We start from the raw sequence: 18,970 nt of genomic DNA, 5'->3' as shown, positions 1-18,970 counted from the left end.
TCTCATATTTTAATATTGTCTAGATGAAAACTTTATTTGAATTTTTCTTCTGTGATTACTTTTTTAAAAAATAATAAAATAAACTTTGAGTATTTTTTCCACCCATCTTCTGAAAAGATTATGGTCAATTTATGGTTATAGTAGGTAATGAAAATCCAGAAGACTTAAGACAATCCATAATATTATGTAAAAACTTGAATCTTTTTTGTTTTTTTGGTTATTAAATATAAACGTTCAATACTCTTCACAATAAGTTCAAAAGTTATCTCTGAATCTTTTTATAGAATGACGACCAGCAAGACGTGATCCTTGTCAGAACAGATCAGTCTGGAAGAGTATGGCCTGTGAACACACCAGGAAAATCTCTGGAATCAAAAGGAGGAAGAAGGAAGAGACAGATGGTATGTTTAACATATGTCTTTATTTATTAATTCAGAATTAATTCCTCCTGGGACTTTCTTTGCATCAGACTACAAAATATTTTCTGAAATGTAGCTTTCTAGTGGAAACACTGGAGGGTAGTAAATTATGTTACTTTTTTTTTGTTTTTTGAGACAGGTTCTCACCCTGTCTCCCAGACTGGAGTGCAGTGGTGTCATCATAGCTCACTATAACTCTGAATTCCTGGACTCAAAGGAATCCTCCTGCCTCAGCCTCCAAAGTGCTGGGTTTACCGGTGTGCACCACCATGCCTGGCCAACTATGTTACTAATTTTATTCTTATTTATATCATTTTGCCTTTTACAAAATGGAATCTAATTCAACTGCATTTTTTCAAATAATTGTGAATATTGAATGTTAAGGCAATGCTAATTTTGGTGCACATTTCTTTGATGTTTTTAGCTTCTTTTTGTATACTTACCGTAGCTCTTAGGGAAAACCTTGGTCTACCAGACCTGTTTCTCGTGCTAGACAGCTAATTTGAGACCTAGCGATGGAGTATTCATACACAATAATGTCTTAATTAGATAGGTACTGTGATCCTTTAGAAATCTAATTTTCTTTTCCATCTTCCAGCTCTAGCAATTAGTTTTTAGCACTACCTTGAGGCTCTTGAGATGGCAAAAACAAATATTCAGTTTTCCCTAACAAGTTAGGTTTTTTGTTTTGAAAGATCATACTCATGATAATTGGGTACACAAAAGAATTGTTCATTTGGAGTTTTTATATCAAATGTTTATTACTTGCCCATTGAGTGCTTGTGATGCTAGAGATACTATACTAATTAATTCACTCAACAAATAGAAGTGGGATGGATAACTCTTCTAATGTAATGAGAGGAATTTGGGGATTGGAGAGGAAGTGGTAGGAGATATGAAATGACAGAAATGAATAGGTATCTATAAATGCATTGCCAGAAGGCATTGAGGGCCCTTTTAGACTTGCATGCTGTGTACCTACTGAGCTATCTAGATGTAGGAGTAAAGAAGACAGACATGTTTATTCAGGGTTAGGGTTTGCTCTTTGGGTATAATGAAAGGATAAGAGAGCTGGAAATTAAGTGTCTGGACCCAGGGAGTGATTGAAGTCATGGAACATGAGGTTTAAGCTAGTGAAGACAAGAATAATAGTGTTGGGAAAAATAGTGGGACCCTGTTTCCAAAGATCTCAGAGGAGTCAAAGACTAGGTTTTATTTGGTTAAGGGAATGTGAGAGCAGCATTGGAGAGATTTGATTAGTGAGGAAATGAATAGCACTTTTTTATTCCACACCTGGATAAGGAACCAACTAAAAGGAAAAAATCCAGGACTGAATTAGATGGAGATTAGAATATCAGCTGTTTTTGATAAAGCTGTTTATGGAACAAGTGTTTAATAATTAGAAGTGGGTGACTTAGTTAGGGACGCTATAACAGCATACTGTAGACTGGATGGCTTAAACAACATAAATTTATTTCCTATGGTTCTGGAGACTAAGAAGTCCAAGATCAGAGTGCTGGTAGATTCAGTTTCTGGTGAGGTCGTGCTTCCTGATTTGTAGAAGGTGGTCTTCTTGTTGTATCCTCATATGTCAGAGAGCAGAGAGAGAGAGAACAAGCTGTCATGTCTTTTAATAGGGTTACTGATCCCTCCATGAGGGCTTCACCCTCATCTCCTAATTACTTCCTGAAGACCCCCACCTCCTAATAATTTCACATTGGGATTTCAACATATGAATTCTGGGGTGACACAAACACGAAGTCCATAGCAGTGGATTTGGTCATACTTTACCTCTGTTTTTGATATACTTATTTTATCTCTGGATAACTACAGTCTTCCCTCAACAGTGGTAAGGAATTTTAACTACAAGGAAGAGAAGAGCAAAAAAGAGAGAAGAAGGAAGAGCGTAGTTTTGCTCTTTCCTCAAAACTTGGAAACCAGATAAGGTCATGCCTTTATCCCTGGGGAAATGGAGAGTAAAGGGACAGAAAAAGTAGGGAGTGTTATTCTAATGGAAGTTCTTTCATATGGAAGCAGGTAGAATAGGGATAAACTGGAAGGAAAGGTTGTGATACATAATGGAATTTTTGCATTTAGTATCAGATTTATAGGTAATCTGTTAAAAAATACTTCAGAGACTCACGTTTTCTCTAAATTAATAATGTTAATTTTGTCACAGGTTTCAACCCATGAGGAAAAAGAAAGGGTCAGATACTTTCAGGATGAAGAAAATCTAAGCCTAAATGATTTAGTCAAAAATGAAAAGATGGGAACAGCAGAAAGTCAAAACAAACTTTTTATGAGAATGGCATCTAAGGTAAGATATATTCCTAGGATACATTTAAATTTTGGGAAGCTGATTCTTTAACAGTGATCTACCTTGCAGAGAGACTTGGTTCTCTCTAATCTTGGTTTCTTTTAGTAAATTAAATCCTTCGTAATACGCATTAAGAACAGGAATTTTGAAATCAATCTGATTGAGAAATACATGTTTGAAATTGTGTTTGTTTTTAAATATAGACTCTGGTTTACTTCTTTAATGTATTCTATGAAGATTTTAATTATAAATTTGATCTACTACCATTTAAGAGAAAGTTTTAGGCCAGAGTTTAATGATTAGCAATATGCTGCTGGTTAGGTTGTCAGTCTGTATTATCTTTTTAAATGCATTTATTTATATTTTTTTCAATACTGTCCTTCAGAAATGACAATCTGTCTTGTCTTAGTGTTCCTCCAATTCTTAATTATTCCATGCGGAGGTAGAAGAAAACATTTGGAGTAATACATTATGGATTATGGAGAATAATCTTAAATCTTATTTATATGAAAATATATATTATTTTAACACATCATTATGGATAGTAGGATGAATTTTTGTTTCAAATAGCTTTGTTGCAGTCTCTTCCATTGTAGTCCTTTCCAAACACTACTATTAAAATTTTTTATAAAAGAGACATTGTATTTAAACTTAGCTCTGTAACAGATTTTGGCAAACTGTGACCCCAACCCATGGGAAAAATTGAGCTTACCACCTATATTTGCAAATCAAGTTTTATTGAAGCACAACTATACACATGCGTTTACATATTATCTAAGGCTGCTTTTGCTCTGTAATAGCCGAGTTGAGTAGTTGTGAGAGGGTATGGCCCACAAAGCTGCAAATACTTACTGTCTGGCTGTTACAGAAAAAAATTGCCAGACTCTGCTTTATAATACCAGTGGTTGCTTTTGGGTAGTGGGAGTTTGAACTGGATATCTGAAAGAGGTAGGCATAGGATGGGGAGACCTTCACTGTATATCTTTTCAGACTTACAGTCCTTAATTTTTTAACTGTGAATATATTACCTCGTCAAAAATTAATGAGAACTAAAATAAAGATAACTAAGCTATCTGTATATGTATGTGTTTTGTGGAGGAGGCAATAAAATACATTTAGTTTAAATTCTTCACCAAGAATTACATACAATCGGTCGGGCGCGGTGGGTCATGCCTGTAATCCTAGCACTCTGGGAGGCCGAGGCGGGCGGATCGTTTGAGCTTAGAAGTCCGAGACCAGCCTGAGCAAGAGTGAGACCCTGTCTCTACCAAAAATAGAAAGAAATTAACTGGACAACTAAAAATATATAGAAAAAATTAGCCGGGCATGGTGGCGCATGCCTGTAATCCCAGCTACTCAGGAGGCTGAGGCAGTAGGATCGCTTGAGCCTAGGAGTTTGAGGTTGCTGTGAGCTAGACTGACGCCACGGCACTCTAGCCGGGGCAACAGAGTGAGACTCTGTCTCGAAAAAAAAAAAAAAAAGAATTACATACAATCTTAAATTTAGCCCATTAGGATAATTTTTCCTCTGTTAATTTTGGGGAAAATGCTAGAAATTTTCTAGGGTCTGGAAATTTAATGCAGAAAGGAAGAGAACATATTTTTATGAGAGTTTCCTTTTTAGAAATGATGGTACTTTATATGAAGTCTGAATTAAATATAGTTTTGCTAATCCTATCATAGTCCATTCAAGTTCATACACGAGAAAAATCCTTATTAAAAATTGTAATAGTCATTTATTAATTCGACAGTTGTTATTGAACACCTACTTTGTGCCAGATACCATTTTAGGTAGGGGATACAGAGAAGCAATCAAGTCAAAGTTCATGCCCTCAAGGAATTTATGTAATATTTCTAGTGGATGTGACAATGAACAACTACATAATATAAAAGATTACATAACATAAATAGTATATTACAAAATAGAACATATTTTTGTAGAAAATGAAACAAAGTAGAAGGGGATGAAGTGATGTTTTTAGTAGAGTGTTGAGGTAAGGTCTTTCTGTGGAGGTGATGTTTCAGTACTCTCTGAACAAAGTGAGAGAGCGGTCCCTGTGAATATGTGACAGAAGAATATTCCAAGTAAAAGACACAGCAAATGCAAAGGATCTGAAGCAGAGACAAGCTTGAAGGACATCGAGAGACAGCAAGAAGACAAGTGTGACTGGGGAGTAGTAGATGGAGATAGGTAAAGAGAGGTAGACGATGAGGTAAGAGACATAGCAGAATCAGATTGGGTAGGATCTTATAGGCCATGGTGTGAGAACTTCTGCTTTTGTTTAATGACGGGAACTATTTGAAGGTTTGTCATAGGGATGTGTCATGATTTGATTTCTATTTTGACAGGATTTTTCTGGCTGCTCTTTTGTGTTGAGAGGCAAGAGTGGAAGCCAGGAGATCACTTAGGAGGGAGGGCACTACGTTAGTTCAGATAGAGTTTTGGATTACGGTGGTAAAACTGGTGAGAAGTGTTAGGATTTGGGGCAATGCTGGTGCCATATATTGAAATGGGAAAAACTGGGGGAGGGACAAATTTTGTGTGGGGTGGGAAATCAAGAGTACTATTATGACATATGAAGTACGAAATGCCCATTAGACATTCACATGGTGGTGTGGGGTGACTGCCCCTGGAGTTCTGGGTAGTTGTTGGTTCTCCCATATAGATTTGGATGCTGTTAGCACTTAAATAGTATTTAAGCCATGGGACTTAAGAAGTTACTAATGGGGAAAGTCTGAAGACTGTGCCCTGGAGTACTGTCTAGAACAGGACAGAAATGATTTAGCAAATGAGACCAAGAAGGTGCAGCCAGTGAGGTAGAAGGAAAACTGAGCGTTTCAGAAGACAGAAAGGTTATGAATAACTGTGTCGATGCTTCTGAGAGGTTGAGTAAGATCATTAAAGATGGGGAAATGACCATTGCATTTGGTAATGTGGAGGTTTCTGGTGACTTTGATAAGTGTGTGGTTTTTTTTTTTTTGGTCCAATAAGGACCAATAATAATAGAGCATGTTTATATGTTTTTCTTTTGTTTAATTTGTACATTATGAGGTCTTATAATAATATTTATATAGTAGTCCCCCATTATTTGTGGGGGATATGTTCCAAGAGCCCCAGAGAAAAGCCTGATTATTTTAGGTTCAAAACTGAATGTGACAAGAGTTGGCCTTAGGAAGGAGCTGATTACTGTCCATCAATTATAACAAGAGGAAAGGCAGAGTATTAGTATGCAGATGCAAGTACGTTCATAAATTTGGTAGTGGAAAAATGAAAAGGGTTTTCTTATTGCTTCAGTTAGTGAAAAGACTAAGGTCGTCAGCTAAGAATGATGATAGAGAAGGGGTGTTAAGAGGTTTGAGAAGAAGGTAAGAAATGGCCTTTGGGAGAACCCGTGAGTGAAGTAAAGTAGGATTGCCAGGCAATGCCAAGGGTCCATCTGAGGTTTGTGGTTGTGTATTTTTCTTCTGCCATGTTTGGCTAGGGACTTTATTTCAATGATTCATAATACAATGATCATGACTTGTTTTTTATTTTTCATGTTAATATTTCACCACCATTGCTTATTGCTTTGAGGATACAAATAATAGAGCATGTTTTTATGTTTTTCTTTTGTTTAATTTGTACATCATGGGGTCTTATAATAATATTTATATAGTAGTTCCTCCTTATTTATGGGGGATATGTTCCAAGGACCCCAGTGAATGCCTGAAACTAGTTGCAAACCCTATATATACTGTGTTCTTTTCCTATACTTACATACCTATCATAAATTTTAATTTATAAATTAGGCACAACTAATCATAAAAATAGAACAATTATAACAATATGCCAGCATCACTATTCATGTGCTTTAGGGCCAATTATTTTATTTAGTTTATTTATTTTTTGCTTTTCATCTCAAAAGTCTTTATTCTTACAAAATGTACACAAAGGATTAAAAAGGGTCCAACCTAGTATTCCACACAGTGTTACAGAATACTGTGTTGATTCAGGGCCAGTTATTAAGTAAAATAACGGTTGCTTGAACATAAGCACTGTGATACCATGACAGTCAATCAGATAACTGAGATGGCTACTGAGTGAGTAACAAGTGGGTAGCATATACAGCTTGGGTATGCTGGACAATGGGATGATTTATGTCCCAGGCAGGACAGGAGAGAAACAGCACGAGATTCATCATGCTACTCAGAATGGTACACAATTTAAACTTTATGAATTGTTTATTTCCAGAATTTTCCATTTAATATTTTTGGACCATGGTTGACTGCGGATAACTGAAACTGGAAAGTGAAACCACAGACGAGGAGAGACTACTGTTTTATATAGGATTGTTTTTAATATTAGCTGATAATTGAATCTTTATTCATCTGTTTCCCTAAACATTTTACATCTTTGATTTTTTAAAATTCAACTTTACTAGGCTAGAACATTATTGAAGCTAGAATACTATAAAAATTAACCAATAGTATTTAGCCCTTAAAAATTCCATTCCCAGTCTGTATTAGCTACAACATAAAGTTTTGACTTATAAAATAATACCTCAATTTTATAAAATGACATGTTTTGGATTAAATAGTTATATGAAACTATTCTTATTAAAACTTATTTATGAGAAGCCTTCCTAGCATAGACATTAGGCATGCAATAAGTGCCTACCTTCCATTCAGTTTGTATACTGTTTATAAGTAAATGCTTATGTTTTTGTATTTTATATGATTTAGATATTACCTATAATTAGATATTACTTATAATAATTTCAGCAGAAATCAGCTAGAATTGATAGCATTAAGTAAACCTACAAACTGGATAGACTATTGAGTATGCAACTGATATACATTCAAACCAGATTTTTAAAAAAAGTGTTGACAAATTTTATATATTGTTGAATTTATAGTAATGTTGTATTAACATTTTGACAAGGGTTTTATTTTTATCCAAGCAAATTATTTTCTTTGTATTATTTTAATGGAGATGTTAATTTGGTTGGAGTAACTAAGGAAATGCAGTAAGCTCCAGCTCTTTCCTCTTCCTGCAATCAGTTGTGTTAACTTTTTATGTCTTTTTTTTTTTTGGCTGAAGATTGATTTGTGTATGAAAGCTGAAGGAAGAGAATAGTCTTGAATCATATTTGGCAGTTGCTCATTAAAAAGGATAAAGTTTTTTAATTACACAAAACAATGCCAGTCCCTACTTATATGTTGTGGAGCTAATGGAAGTATAGGTTGCTTTGGAAATGCTGATTTTGCATTGTGATTTTTAGGTTATCCTTCCTAATCACAGCATAGTAGCAGTTTGTTTTGTATGTTAAGTAATTAAAATCAGCTTTGCTAAAAATTTGAAGTAATACTAAAAGCTTATAAAAAAAAAGTATTTGGTGTATTGACCATTTCTATAAATACTGTGCTTAATTCTTTCACTCTTAAAAGCTTATAAGCTAAAGTATTCAAGCCGTTGCATTTTTAGAGATAGTAGTATTTTTGGTATATACTTTAGATGTTATATACTTTTGTAAATGACTACAAAGGCTGATTACCCTGTGTTCTTTTTAATATTAGTTGGCAGGCATAAGTCTAGGACAGAGGTTGGCAGACTTTCTGTAAAGGACCAGATAGTGAATATTTTTGGTTTTCTCTTGGAACTACCAGCTCTGCTGTTGTGGCACAAAAGTAGCTGTAGACCCTATGTATATGAATGGATATGACTATATTCCAACAAAACTTGATTTACAAAAACAGGTGGCTGGCTTGGTTTGGCCTTGAGTGTAGTTTATCAATCTCTGGACTAGGATATCTAAAGAATATATATTTTTAATGCAAATGTCTTTGAATTTGGGTACAAGTTGAGCATCCATAATTCAAAAATTCAAAACTTTTTGAGTGCCAACATGGGTGGCTGAGATAGTGACACCTTTGCTTTCTGATGTTTGATGTACACAAACTTGGTTTCATGCACAAAATTATTAAACATACTGTGTAAAGTTACCTTCAGGTAATGTATAAAGTGTATACAAAACATAAATGAATTTTGTGTTTAGACTTGGGTCCCATCCCCAAGGTGTTTCATTATGTATGTACAAATATTTCAAAATCCAAAAAAATCTGAAATCTGAGATACTCTTGGTTCCATGCATTTCACGTAAGGGATACTCAGCCTGTACTTCCCTTACTTAGTGGTTGACCTTAAAATGGATCTTAGGCCTTGGCAAAAGTAGCCAGTCAGGAATAGTTGTTCAACTATTGATACAAGACTGTTTATTTATTTATTTAGTCAACAAATGTTAATGGATCTCATTCTATGTGTGAGGTGTTCTACTGGGGACATACTGGCCCATGAAGAAGACATGATCTTTGACTTTATGGAGCTTGTTAGGCTAGTGAGGAAAAAGAAGCATTAAATAAATAACTATGAAAAATAAATTCAGTAATTGTGGATATGCAAAGTATAATGACAGACAAGTGAAAAGTTTTTTGGGAGTAACACCAGTGTAACCTAATCTAAACTGGAGTGACAGGAAAGGTTTCATGTTGGATAGGAAGTCTGATACTATGTGTGGTCAGTTTTCACGTCTATCCTGTTGATATATATTTTACTTTTCATTACTGTCTTATGTTTATTCATTTAACTTTTACTGCCTGTCCTTTTCTTGTAATTCTGAAATTCAGATTATTTATGTTCATGTTCTTTCCAGTTGTATTTTACCATTAGATCTTTAGTGGCATCTCTTTCTTATAACCAGGTCAAGAAGGTTATCTCATGTCAAATGTTAACTTGATTATATTTGAATAGAGGAATTATGGTTGTTGGATTATTAAAATCCTTTCTATATTTCTCATTTTCTTCTGAATATGTACTACATAATTAATGAAAAAAGGGGAACAATCAAAAATATCCTGAAAAAGAAGGGTATATGGTCTAATTTCTTAGTATATATGTGCCAGCGCGTTTATTATGATTTTCTAGAAGATAGTAGATATATAGTAACTTCTTTTTGGTAAAGTAGTTTCTTCCTGTAAAATCATGGAACCAAAGAATTTTAGATTCTGGAAAAGGACCTTACTAAATCTTGTGTAACCTTCCACATTTTACAAATAAGGAAACTGAAGCTCTAAAAGAATTAAATGGCTTACACAAGGCTAAGTAACTTTCCTAGTTTCCACAGCTAATGAGCTGAAAAAGCCAGCACCAGAAGCCTCATCTTTTAACTTTCAGTCCAGCTTAAAACAGTACTGCCATTCAAATGACTCATGTTAACGGATAGTTGTTGATTGTTACCTAAATTTAATTGTTCTTGTCCAATTTCCATGGTTCATTTATGGATATCTGGGAATAATAAGCTCTATATGATTTGCTCTTTCTTAAAATACATTCTATTGACTCCAACATTCTTTAAATATAAACTCTTCCATTTAAAATTTAAGACGTCAGTGTTTCCTTGGCAACGTAAACTCGGCACATTTTCATGAGATCTATATACATCTTTCCTCATTAATTTTGTTAGCACTGTGGGCAGTAATTTTATCCTTTTTGTACTGATAGAGCATTAAAAATGGGCTGGAGGAGAGGAATGACAGAAGGTACAGGAGAGTAATGGTAAGGGAGAAAAAAGGACCCAAAGTAATTAGGCTTTTACCTTAAATTATGAGAAAACAAGATGATTTTATTGTCTAATAAAAGATATTTGTGTTTCTATTGACAGTTTCATTTTTTTCTGTGTTTCTAATACTTAAGGCTTAATATATTTTCTGCTGGAAATAATCTTAAAATATATATTACATATTCCCATAATAATATACACTTGAAATCCTCTACTTCAAAATTTTCAGTAAACTGTAATATTGATAACAAATTTTGAGAGATTAAGTGATATACTTTTCTTAAAGGTATGAGTAGAATGAGATAAAGAATATTGAAAATTACCAACTTATTGCAGCACCCTTTGAGCATTTTAGTTCTCACGGTAGTCATTTTCATTTTTATAGACTTTCATAGATATGGAATGAGATTAGCTTTGAGAGAAGCTAATCCAAGATATATATATGTTCATGTGATATCTCCTAATAGGAATTTGAAATTTGAATGTCATAAAATAATAGAAGTAATATTTTGCTTTTATATGGAACTAAATAAGATAAATGTTGATTTAGTTTATTTGTTTTCTAAAAGTTGTAGGCTTGAGTCCAGTCTAAGCTGCTTAACAAAGTAGTTTTTGTTTTTCTGAGCGTGAGGGGAGTGGTAGGGAGATGAGAACACCAGAAAAATTTATTTAACATTCTTTAGTTCAGATCCTGATTTTTTTTTTTTTTTTTTTTTGTGGTACGACATACGTAACATAAAAGTTACCCTTTTAACCGTTTTTAAGTGTACAATTCAGTGGTACTATGTACATTGACAACATTTTGCAACCATCACCACTGTTTCCAGAACTTTTTTGATCATCTCAAGCAGAAGCTTTATACTCATTAAACAATAACTCCCCTTTCCACCTTCCTCCTTGCCTCCCTCTCCCCCGACCCCTGGTAATCTCTTTCTGTCTAGGTGAATTTGTCTATTCTAGGTCACTCATAATAAGTAGAATCATACAGTACTTATTCTTTTGTATCTAACTTATTTCACTTAGCATGTTTCACAATTTCATTGCTTTTTAAAGCTGAATAATTCCATCGTATGTATATAACTCATTTTTTTGAATCTATTCATTCGTTTATGCATGTTTGGCCTGTTTCCATATTTTGGCTATTGTAAATACTGCTGCTGTGAACATTGGTGTACAAGTCTCTGCTTTTGAGTCTTTTCAATATATTTCTAGAAGTGGAATTGCTGGATCAAATGGTAATTCTATATTTTACTTTTTGAGGAACCACCAAAGTTTCTTCCACAGTTTGCACAATTTTCCACTCCCTCCAGCAATGCACAAGGGTTCTGGAATCTTCACATTCTTGCCAGTACTTATTTTTTGGGTTTTTTGTTTTGTTTTGTTTTTGATAATAGCTATCCTATTGGGTGTGAAGTGGTATCAGTTGTGATCAGTTCTTGACTATGGCGAGATTTTATGAGGATTTTTGGTCAGTTCTTTCAGACTTTGGCCAAAGTTTAAATTGTTGACAATTGAGTATATTGGTTCAATAGTTTATTCATTTTTTTTTTAAAGAAAAATAGAGTTTAAAATTATGTAAAACTTATATTTAATCAACTAAATCATCTCTTTCCAATGAACTCAAGGGCTTTGAGTTTGAAGGATAGTTTCACAGTTTTGGTTAAAATTTTGATTTAAAAACATTGACATAAGACTTGCAATGCTTTTGTAAGAATTAGACTGCAGTCTATTTTTTTTCGTTGGTAATCCTTGTGTAATAATGCAATACTAATTAGACAGATTTGTTGCAAACCAATGTTCCTACATAATGGCACTAAAAAAAGGCTTCAGTTTTTGTAGAGTTTTTATGTAAGAATGTGAGTATCTGACTATAAGATGCTAGTTTAATTTGTAGTATTTCAGTTTTTTTTTAATTCAAACATCAAAATGAGAAAATAAATTCGCTTTCATGGTTAGAAGACATTAATATTTTTGTATATTTAAAATTTAGGTTAATTTACTAACTTCTTTCATTACCATACTTGAATTTGGAAACTGATTAAACAGAATATCAATACTAAATCAGTTTGACCCCCTAACTCATGCAGATAGTTGTTATCATCAGTGAATACAAAAGAACTTTTTCTTGTTGGCAGTAATCAGAATCAGAATCCCTCTGGAACCTGGTTTCACAACCTCGGCACTATTAACATCTTGGGCTGGCTAATTCTTTGCTGTGGGAGGATGTCTGTGCACTGTAGAATGATAAGCAGTATCCCTGGCCTGTAGCACGTAATTACCAGTAGCAGCCCCTCTTACCCCAAGTTATGATAACCAAAAATGTCTCCAGAAATTGCCAGATGTCCCAAATGGGGGGCAGGGCAAAATTGCCCTCATTTGAGAACACAGTCTTGGGAGAATCTGGGAGAAAATAATAATAATTACAGTTTTTTGAAGACTTCCTATGTGTCAGGTACTTTATATACATTAATACTTATAATTATCTGTCAGTATTGATATTATCAATTCCATTTAATTAAAAAAATTGATGTTCAGAGATAATCAGTAGCTTGCCTAGGATCACATATCCCATTAACGAATCCAGTTTGTTTTCAGTGTTTCCTATGTCATTTGTAATACTACTATCTAGCCTAGATCAGAAAGCTAGAAGTCATCAGATGAGGAAGAGTGATCTCTCTCCCTCATTCCCACATCAAATCCGTCACCGATCTTGTCCCCTCCCTTTTCCCAGTCAATCTACTCCTCTTCATTTCTGTTGCTACCAAATTTCTATTGCTCCTAACTGGTTTGCTGGCATTCCTTACCTTCTTACAATTCTTTCTTAACTCTATCTCACTGAAGCCAGAGTAATTTTTCTTCCTAAAATATACATCTGATCCTCTAGTCCCTAGATGAAAACATTTCAAATGATATTTCATTGCTGTTAGGTTAAAGACCACATTCTTTAATGTTGCCTAACAAGACCTTGAATGATCTGGTCATTACCTCTTTAGCCTTATCTCAAATCACACTCTGTTTTGCTTTGCTTCCTTTGTTCTAGCCATGCTGACTTTTGTTCAGTTTCTCAAGTGTACTGTACTTTCTCCTGCCACAGGCTCTGCATATGCTGTTTCTGCTATTCTTTGCCACCTTTTACTCCCTTGTATCTAGTTGATTAAACAGAAGATTCATACAGATCCCACCTTTATTATTGCTCTTTCAAGAAAGCCTTCACCTCTGACTGGGTTACTCCCTCTATTAGCATCTCAAATTGCTACCACAGCTCTAACTTGACAGTTCTTTGAGTAATCAGTTAGTTCTGTGATCCCCAGCCCCCAGGTCTTGGATTGGTTCCAGTCCATGGCCTATTAGGAACCCAGCTGCACAGCAGGAGGTAAGCGGCACACAGCAGGAGGCAAGCAGTGGGTGGCCAGAAAGCAGGTATGTGAGGGAAGCTTCGTCTGTATTTATAGCCGCTCCCCATCAGTCGCTCGCCATTCCTCTGGACCCCCCCATCGTCTGTGGAAAAATTGTCTTCCATGAAACTAGTCTCTGGTGCCAAAAAGGTTGGGGACCGCTGCTTTAGTTAATGTCTTTCCCACTATTCTGTAAGTTCCATACCATTGGGATTGTATCTGCTTTTGCTGACCGCTGTATTCTATCTAGTATAGTCCTTAGCATGTAATAGCATTCAGTAAATATTTGTTTTCTGGAATCACATATTTGAGACTTGAAGTCAAGTGCATGGAACTCCAGAAACCCGCTTTGCACTGTTGTACTAAATTGTTTAAAAAATTCGGATATTTTCTGTTCTCATTGATGTCTGTAGTTTTGATTTTGTAACAGTATTTTAAAATCAAGCACAAAAAAATGATGAATAAAATGATGTGTTGAACTTCAGACAGGGGGAAGCACAATCTTTCATCTCCTATTTATCTTGTCCTTTTTTGTCAACCTTCTCCACTTGTTGTGGTAGAGACCACATTTTTCAAAAATTTCCGAGTGTTTACAACACTGACTGAGCTGTGGAGAAATAGTCATATTCAGATTTTATTAGATAGAAGGGTGGTCACAGGGTTAGTGGGATCATGGGGAAGGTTTCCTGGAATGTGTGTTTAATTTGTAATGCACAGAATCAAGGATTGGATATATATGTTTTTAAATTTCAAAAATAGTGATATTCTTTTATATTTTAGTGTGTAATTGAAAGCTCAGATGCTTAAAAAAATGGCATGAGTATATTATTAGGTTGCCTGAATAAAACTAGCAGTGTTTTTATAGCACCTTTAAAAAAATCATTTGTCTGTAATTCATGCCTTACTTTAAATATTGAATATATAGAATGTAATTACACATAAGCCAACATCATATTGGAGAACAATCTTGAGTCCTGCCTCTAATTCCTGTCATTTTCTCTCTTCTGGTAAGGACTTCAGGGAGGAATCAGGATTTTTATGTATAATCACATAATATGCATTATCAATAACACTAAAGATAGAAACACTGGAAAAGTAAACTTAAAATCACCATACCGATTTTCTCAGGAAAAAAAAGAAATCTTTGTTGAATAGTCTTCTTAAAGGTATCATACAGATTAAAATGAAAAAAGAAAGCACTCATGTATCTCAGTAGTTTAATGTTAAATTATGTATATTGTAAGACAAGAATGGCAGAAATTACTTATAATGTTGCCAGTTTTTTTAGACATGGAAATATTCTAATGAAAAACATTGCCACTTATTTGTCAAAGCTAATGTTAATTTTATTTTTATTTATTATTGCTTAGATAGTAAGAGAGTATGGAACTAAAAAGTGTCCTAGATTTTGGTTGCTGACAGGTCAAATCTCTTATGCTATTTATGGGTTCTGAAATATCCACTTCCATTTTCGGTGTCTGAGATGAAGTTTTCTTTTTTCTGTGATTCAACATCAGTGATTTCTTCTCTTTTCCTAGGCCGTGCTGATGGTTTTTTTCTTCCTTGAAGAAATAAATGCTTATGAAAGAATGACTCATTCTTGTGCCATGAAAACTTATTATATCTCTAATATGTTAGTTTTAATGCTCAAATATTTTGTAAGGAACAAGGATAACAAGTCACAAATCAACTTAAGGGACTTAAGTCATCTGGAAGTGAAAGAATTTGATTCTGATGCCATGTTACCTGATAAGATTTTAATATGATTCAGTGGAATTCCATTGGTTTTCTTATCTTGCTTTTCTTTTTTTTTCTTCCCAATAGGCTTGGCTAATAGCTAAATCTATGATCCATTCAGCATATCTATTTAAATGCTGACTTTTTAGCATTACAGTGGTGCCTGATTTAATAGAAAAACAACTTTTAGAAATAGAATATGTCAGCTGAGAGTTGCTACAGTAGGATATATTTCTTTTCTTTATTTCTCATCAGTCAAGTTGAAATAGGTTGTATTTCATTTGAGGTTTTTCTCCCAGTTTAAACTTAAACTTAATGGTCAAGCCTAAATTTAATCATGTTTTCTTTTTCTTTTCTTTTAATGTATGAATTTTATCCTAGAACTTACAGATGTGATTTTAGGATACTACAGTACAATAAAATCTTAACCACTACCTTCTACTCCCCACTACTTTTATTTTGGTTTTTCAGTTTATGGGAAAAACAGATGGAGACTATTATACTCTGGATGACATGTTTGTCTCCAAAGCAGCTGAGAGAAAATGTCTTGGTGAAGAAGAAGAGAACCAGAGGAAAAAAGCTATTGCTGAGCATCAGAGTCTTGCTGCACAAATGGAAAAATGTCTATATTGTTTTGACAGCTCTCAATTTCCCAAGCACCTTATTGTTGCAATAGGTGTTAAGGTAAGAAATATAAAATTTATTAATCTTTGCTTACTTTCTCATAGAACTTATTTGTTTCTTCTTAGAAAATCTCACAGTTTGAAGAAGCTTATTATGTTTTCTTTGAGTTACTTGTTTATTGGGTCTCTCCCCTAATAGTTTTTAAGCTCCATGAAGACAGAGATAACTTTTAATCACCATTGTATACCAAGCATCTAGCCCTGTTTGTAGTACATAATAGTCATTTATTTCAATAAATATTTACTGATTTAATTCTTACATTATGTAAATATTTTTTGTATACCTGATATGTACCAGACCCTACTTAGTCACTAGGGGAAAGTAGAAAATCAGATACTGACTTTTGGAGCTTATATTCTAGTGAAATAGGACAGAAAATAAACAAAGTAATAACTGTACTGATTTAAGAGAATGTTAATTGTCATAAAGCAAATAAAGTAAGGAATGGGATAAAATGATGGGAGTATTATTTTTGATAAGCTGAGGTATTGTAGTAAAGATATGTAAGATGAGAAGGAGCAAGTAACATGAAGAAATGAGTAAACAATGTTTTGGGAAGGAGCATCAGTGAAGGAAAAGCCTAAGGAGGAAATGAGCTTGGCATTGATGGAACAGAAAAGGCTGGAGTGGCGGGAGTGAGAAAAGGTAGAAGAGGTTGAATGAGTGAATGCTGGTTTCAGGAACTAATATTAATAGTTTGGAGAATATACATTTACATGTCTATATTGTTTGTTGTGTATGTATACTTACACACACACCCACACACCCCTAGTCTTTAATATCTTTAGGTCATTGAGATAGTTTATCAGTTTGGATTTTGGTTTCTTTTACTTTATTTTCTTAGCCTTCGTTTTCTTCTCTTTTCTTTTCCTCCATACTTTATCAAAAAAGTAAATGTAAAAATTCCATTCACAATTTAACCAATTTTTAAAAACCCACCTTAACCAATTACTTGTATTAATTTTTCTAAATTCTTTTCCTGACTTTCACATAAACATTTAAAGTTTTATAATTATTGCCTTATGTATAAATATTTCATTCCCCTTTAGTCTGATTCATACCTTTAAAAATGTAAGAATAAATTAAACATCAGGTAACACTTAAATTTTTCCTGCAATGCCTTAGAAGAAGTTTAGGGTTTTTTTTCATTTTCCCTAGGGGACTGAAGACAGATTGAGTCCAGGGAGGGACAGAGGTATTAAGCGTACAAACCATTTCATAGCTTCCTGCTTTATAGGGTGCGTTCCAAAGTAGGCATTTCTATTCACTGGCCAGAGGAAACTGTTGGCCAATAAACAGACATTTCTATTTCTTCACCTCTTGCTATTATCTCATACATTCCTTTCCCCTTTCTTCTGTTTTCCTCTTCTGTTGTGAGGTATTTACCTTTTCCAGTTAGTCATTTCTAATGGCATTAAATTATTCTCTTTGCTTTCAGTTTACTGAGAGTTGGCTGCTCTGTTTCTTCTTTCTGGGACTAGGCTTTTAATTCTGAAGGCTTTGAAATCATTTGAATCTCTCCTTTCTCCACCTATGCTTTATTCTACTATCTTTACTCTAAAAACTACCCTCTACCTTCAGCCTATGATCTGTGAATATTTCAAAGTAGAAATATTTGAAATACTGATCAGGAGGAATTTTATCAATTTCCTGAAATATCTGACTGCCTGTCTCATCCACTGTAGCTAATAACTAACAACAAATCATTCCCTTTAGTTCCCTGTAAGTTAATCATATACAATTATGAGTTTCTAAGGAGTTGCTTTGCCCTTAAGCTGAAATAGCAATATTTCAAAGTAATTCAATAATTCTTACTCAGCTTATATGTCTAATATTTAAAGTAACATCTTAAATTCAAATATATTAATGAAACTATATCAGCACTCATTAGTCAGTTAATAACTTTCTGAGCTGCCAACCAACCCTGCCTTCTCCTTCCTTTTTTTTTTTTAATAAAAGTGATCCATCCACCTCCTTGTCTTAACATTATACTTAAAAAAAACAAAAACAAACTTTTTTTAGAACAGTTTTATATTTACAGAAAAATTGAGAAGATGGCACATAGAACATAGAGTTCCATATACCCTGCACTCAGTTTCCTTTATTATTAGCATCTTACACTAGTGTAGTACATTTGTTACACTTAGTTAATCAGTTACTGATGTTGTTACTGAATAGTTTATTTAGATTTCCTTAGTGTCTTATTTTTCTTCCAGGATCCCATCCAGGATGCGTGGCACGTGACATTTAGTAGTCATGCCTTCTTAGGCTCCTCTTGGCTGGGACAGTTTTTTGGACTTTCCTTGTTTTCTATAACCCTGACAGTTTTCAAGAGCACTGGTCAAGTATTCTCTATTGGAATTCTTCGTATGTTTTCCTCGTGATAAAACTAGGATTTTGGTTTTTGGAAGGAAGATCACAGAAGTAAAGTGCCATTTTTATGATATTGTATCAGTCATACTATCAACATGATGTATCACTGTTGGTGTTGACCTTGATCACATGGCTGAGTTAGTGTTTTTCAGGTTTCTCTATTGTAAAGTTAATCTCCCTGACTCCCCTTCCTTCTCCCCGTACTATACTCTCTGGAAGAAAGTCACTATGTACAGCCCACACTTAAGGGGTAGAGAGAGAGTTACGCTCCTCCTCCTCCATAAATTATTTGAAATTTTTCTGCATGGGAGATTTGTCTCTTCTCCCTCTATTTATTCAAATATTTATTTATGTCAATAGGGATTCATAGATACTTATTTTATATTTTGTGTTATAATCCTATGCTACTTTATTTTGTTGCTTAGTTCATTCCAGGTTTGGCCATTGAGA

The 18,970-nt window shown here is 34.1% G+C and overlaps 1 protein-coding gene across 1 annotated transcript in view; it reads left to right on the top strand.

The window, feature by feature from the left end:
* Positions 1-18,970, top strand: part of CWF19L2 (CWF19-like 2, cell cycle control (S. pombe)) — a 146,702-nt gene that overhangs the window by 89,655 nt on the left and 38,077 nt on the right. The window contains exons 9-11 of the mRNA XM_012659123.1: positions 285-401; positions 2,599-2,736; positions 15,935-16,147. Of these exons, the coding sequence (XP_012514577.1) occupies positions 285-401; positions 2,599-2,736; positions 15,935-16,147 (468 nt within the window). The remainder of the gene's footprint in view (positions 1-284; positions 402-2,598; positions 2,737-15,934; positions 16,148-18,970) is intronic.

The sequence above is a fragment of the Propithecus coquereli genome, unplaced genomic scaffold (assembly GCF_000956105.1).
Source record: "Propithecus coquereli isolate 6110/MARCELLA unplaced genomic scaffold, Pcoq_1.0 Scaffold6, whole genome shotgun sequence".
Lineage (NCBI taxonomy): Eukaryota > Metazoa > Chordata > Mammalia > Primates > Indriidae > Propithecus > Propithecus coquereli.
The sequence above is the reverse complement of the archived record's forward strand: the minus strand, read 5'-3'. Positions and strand labels throughout refer to the sequence as shown.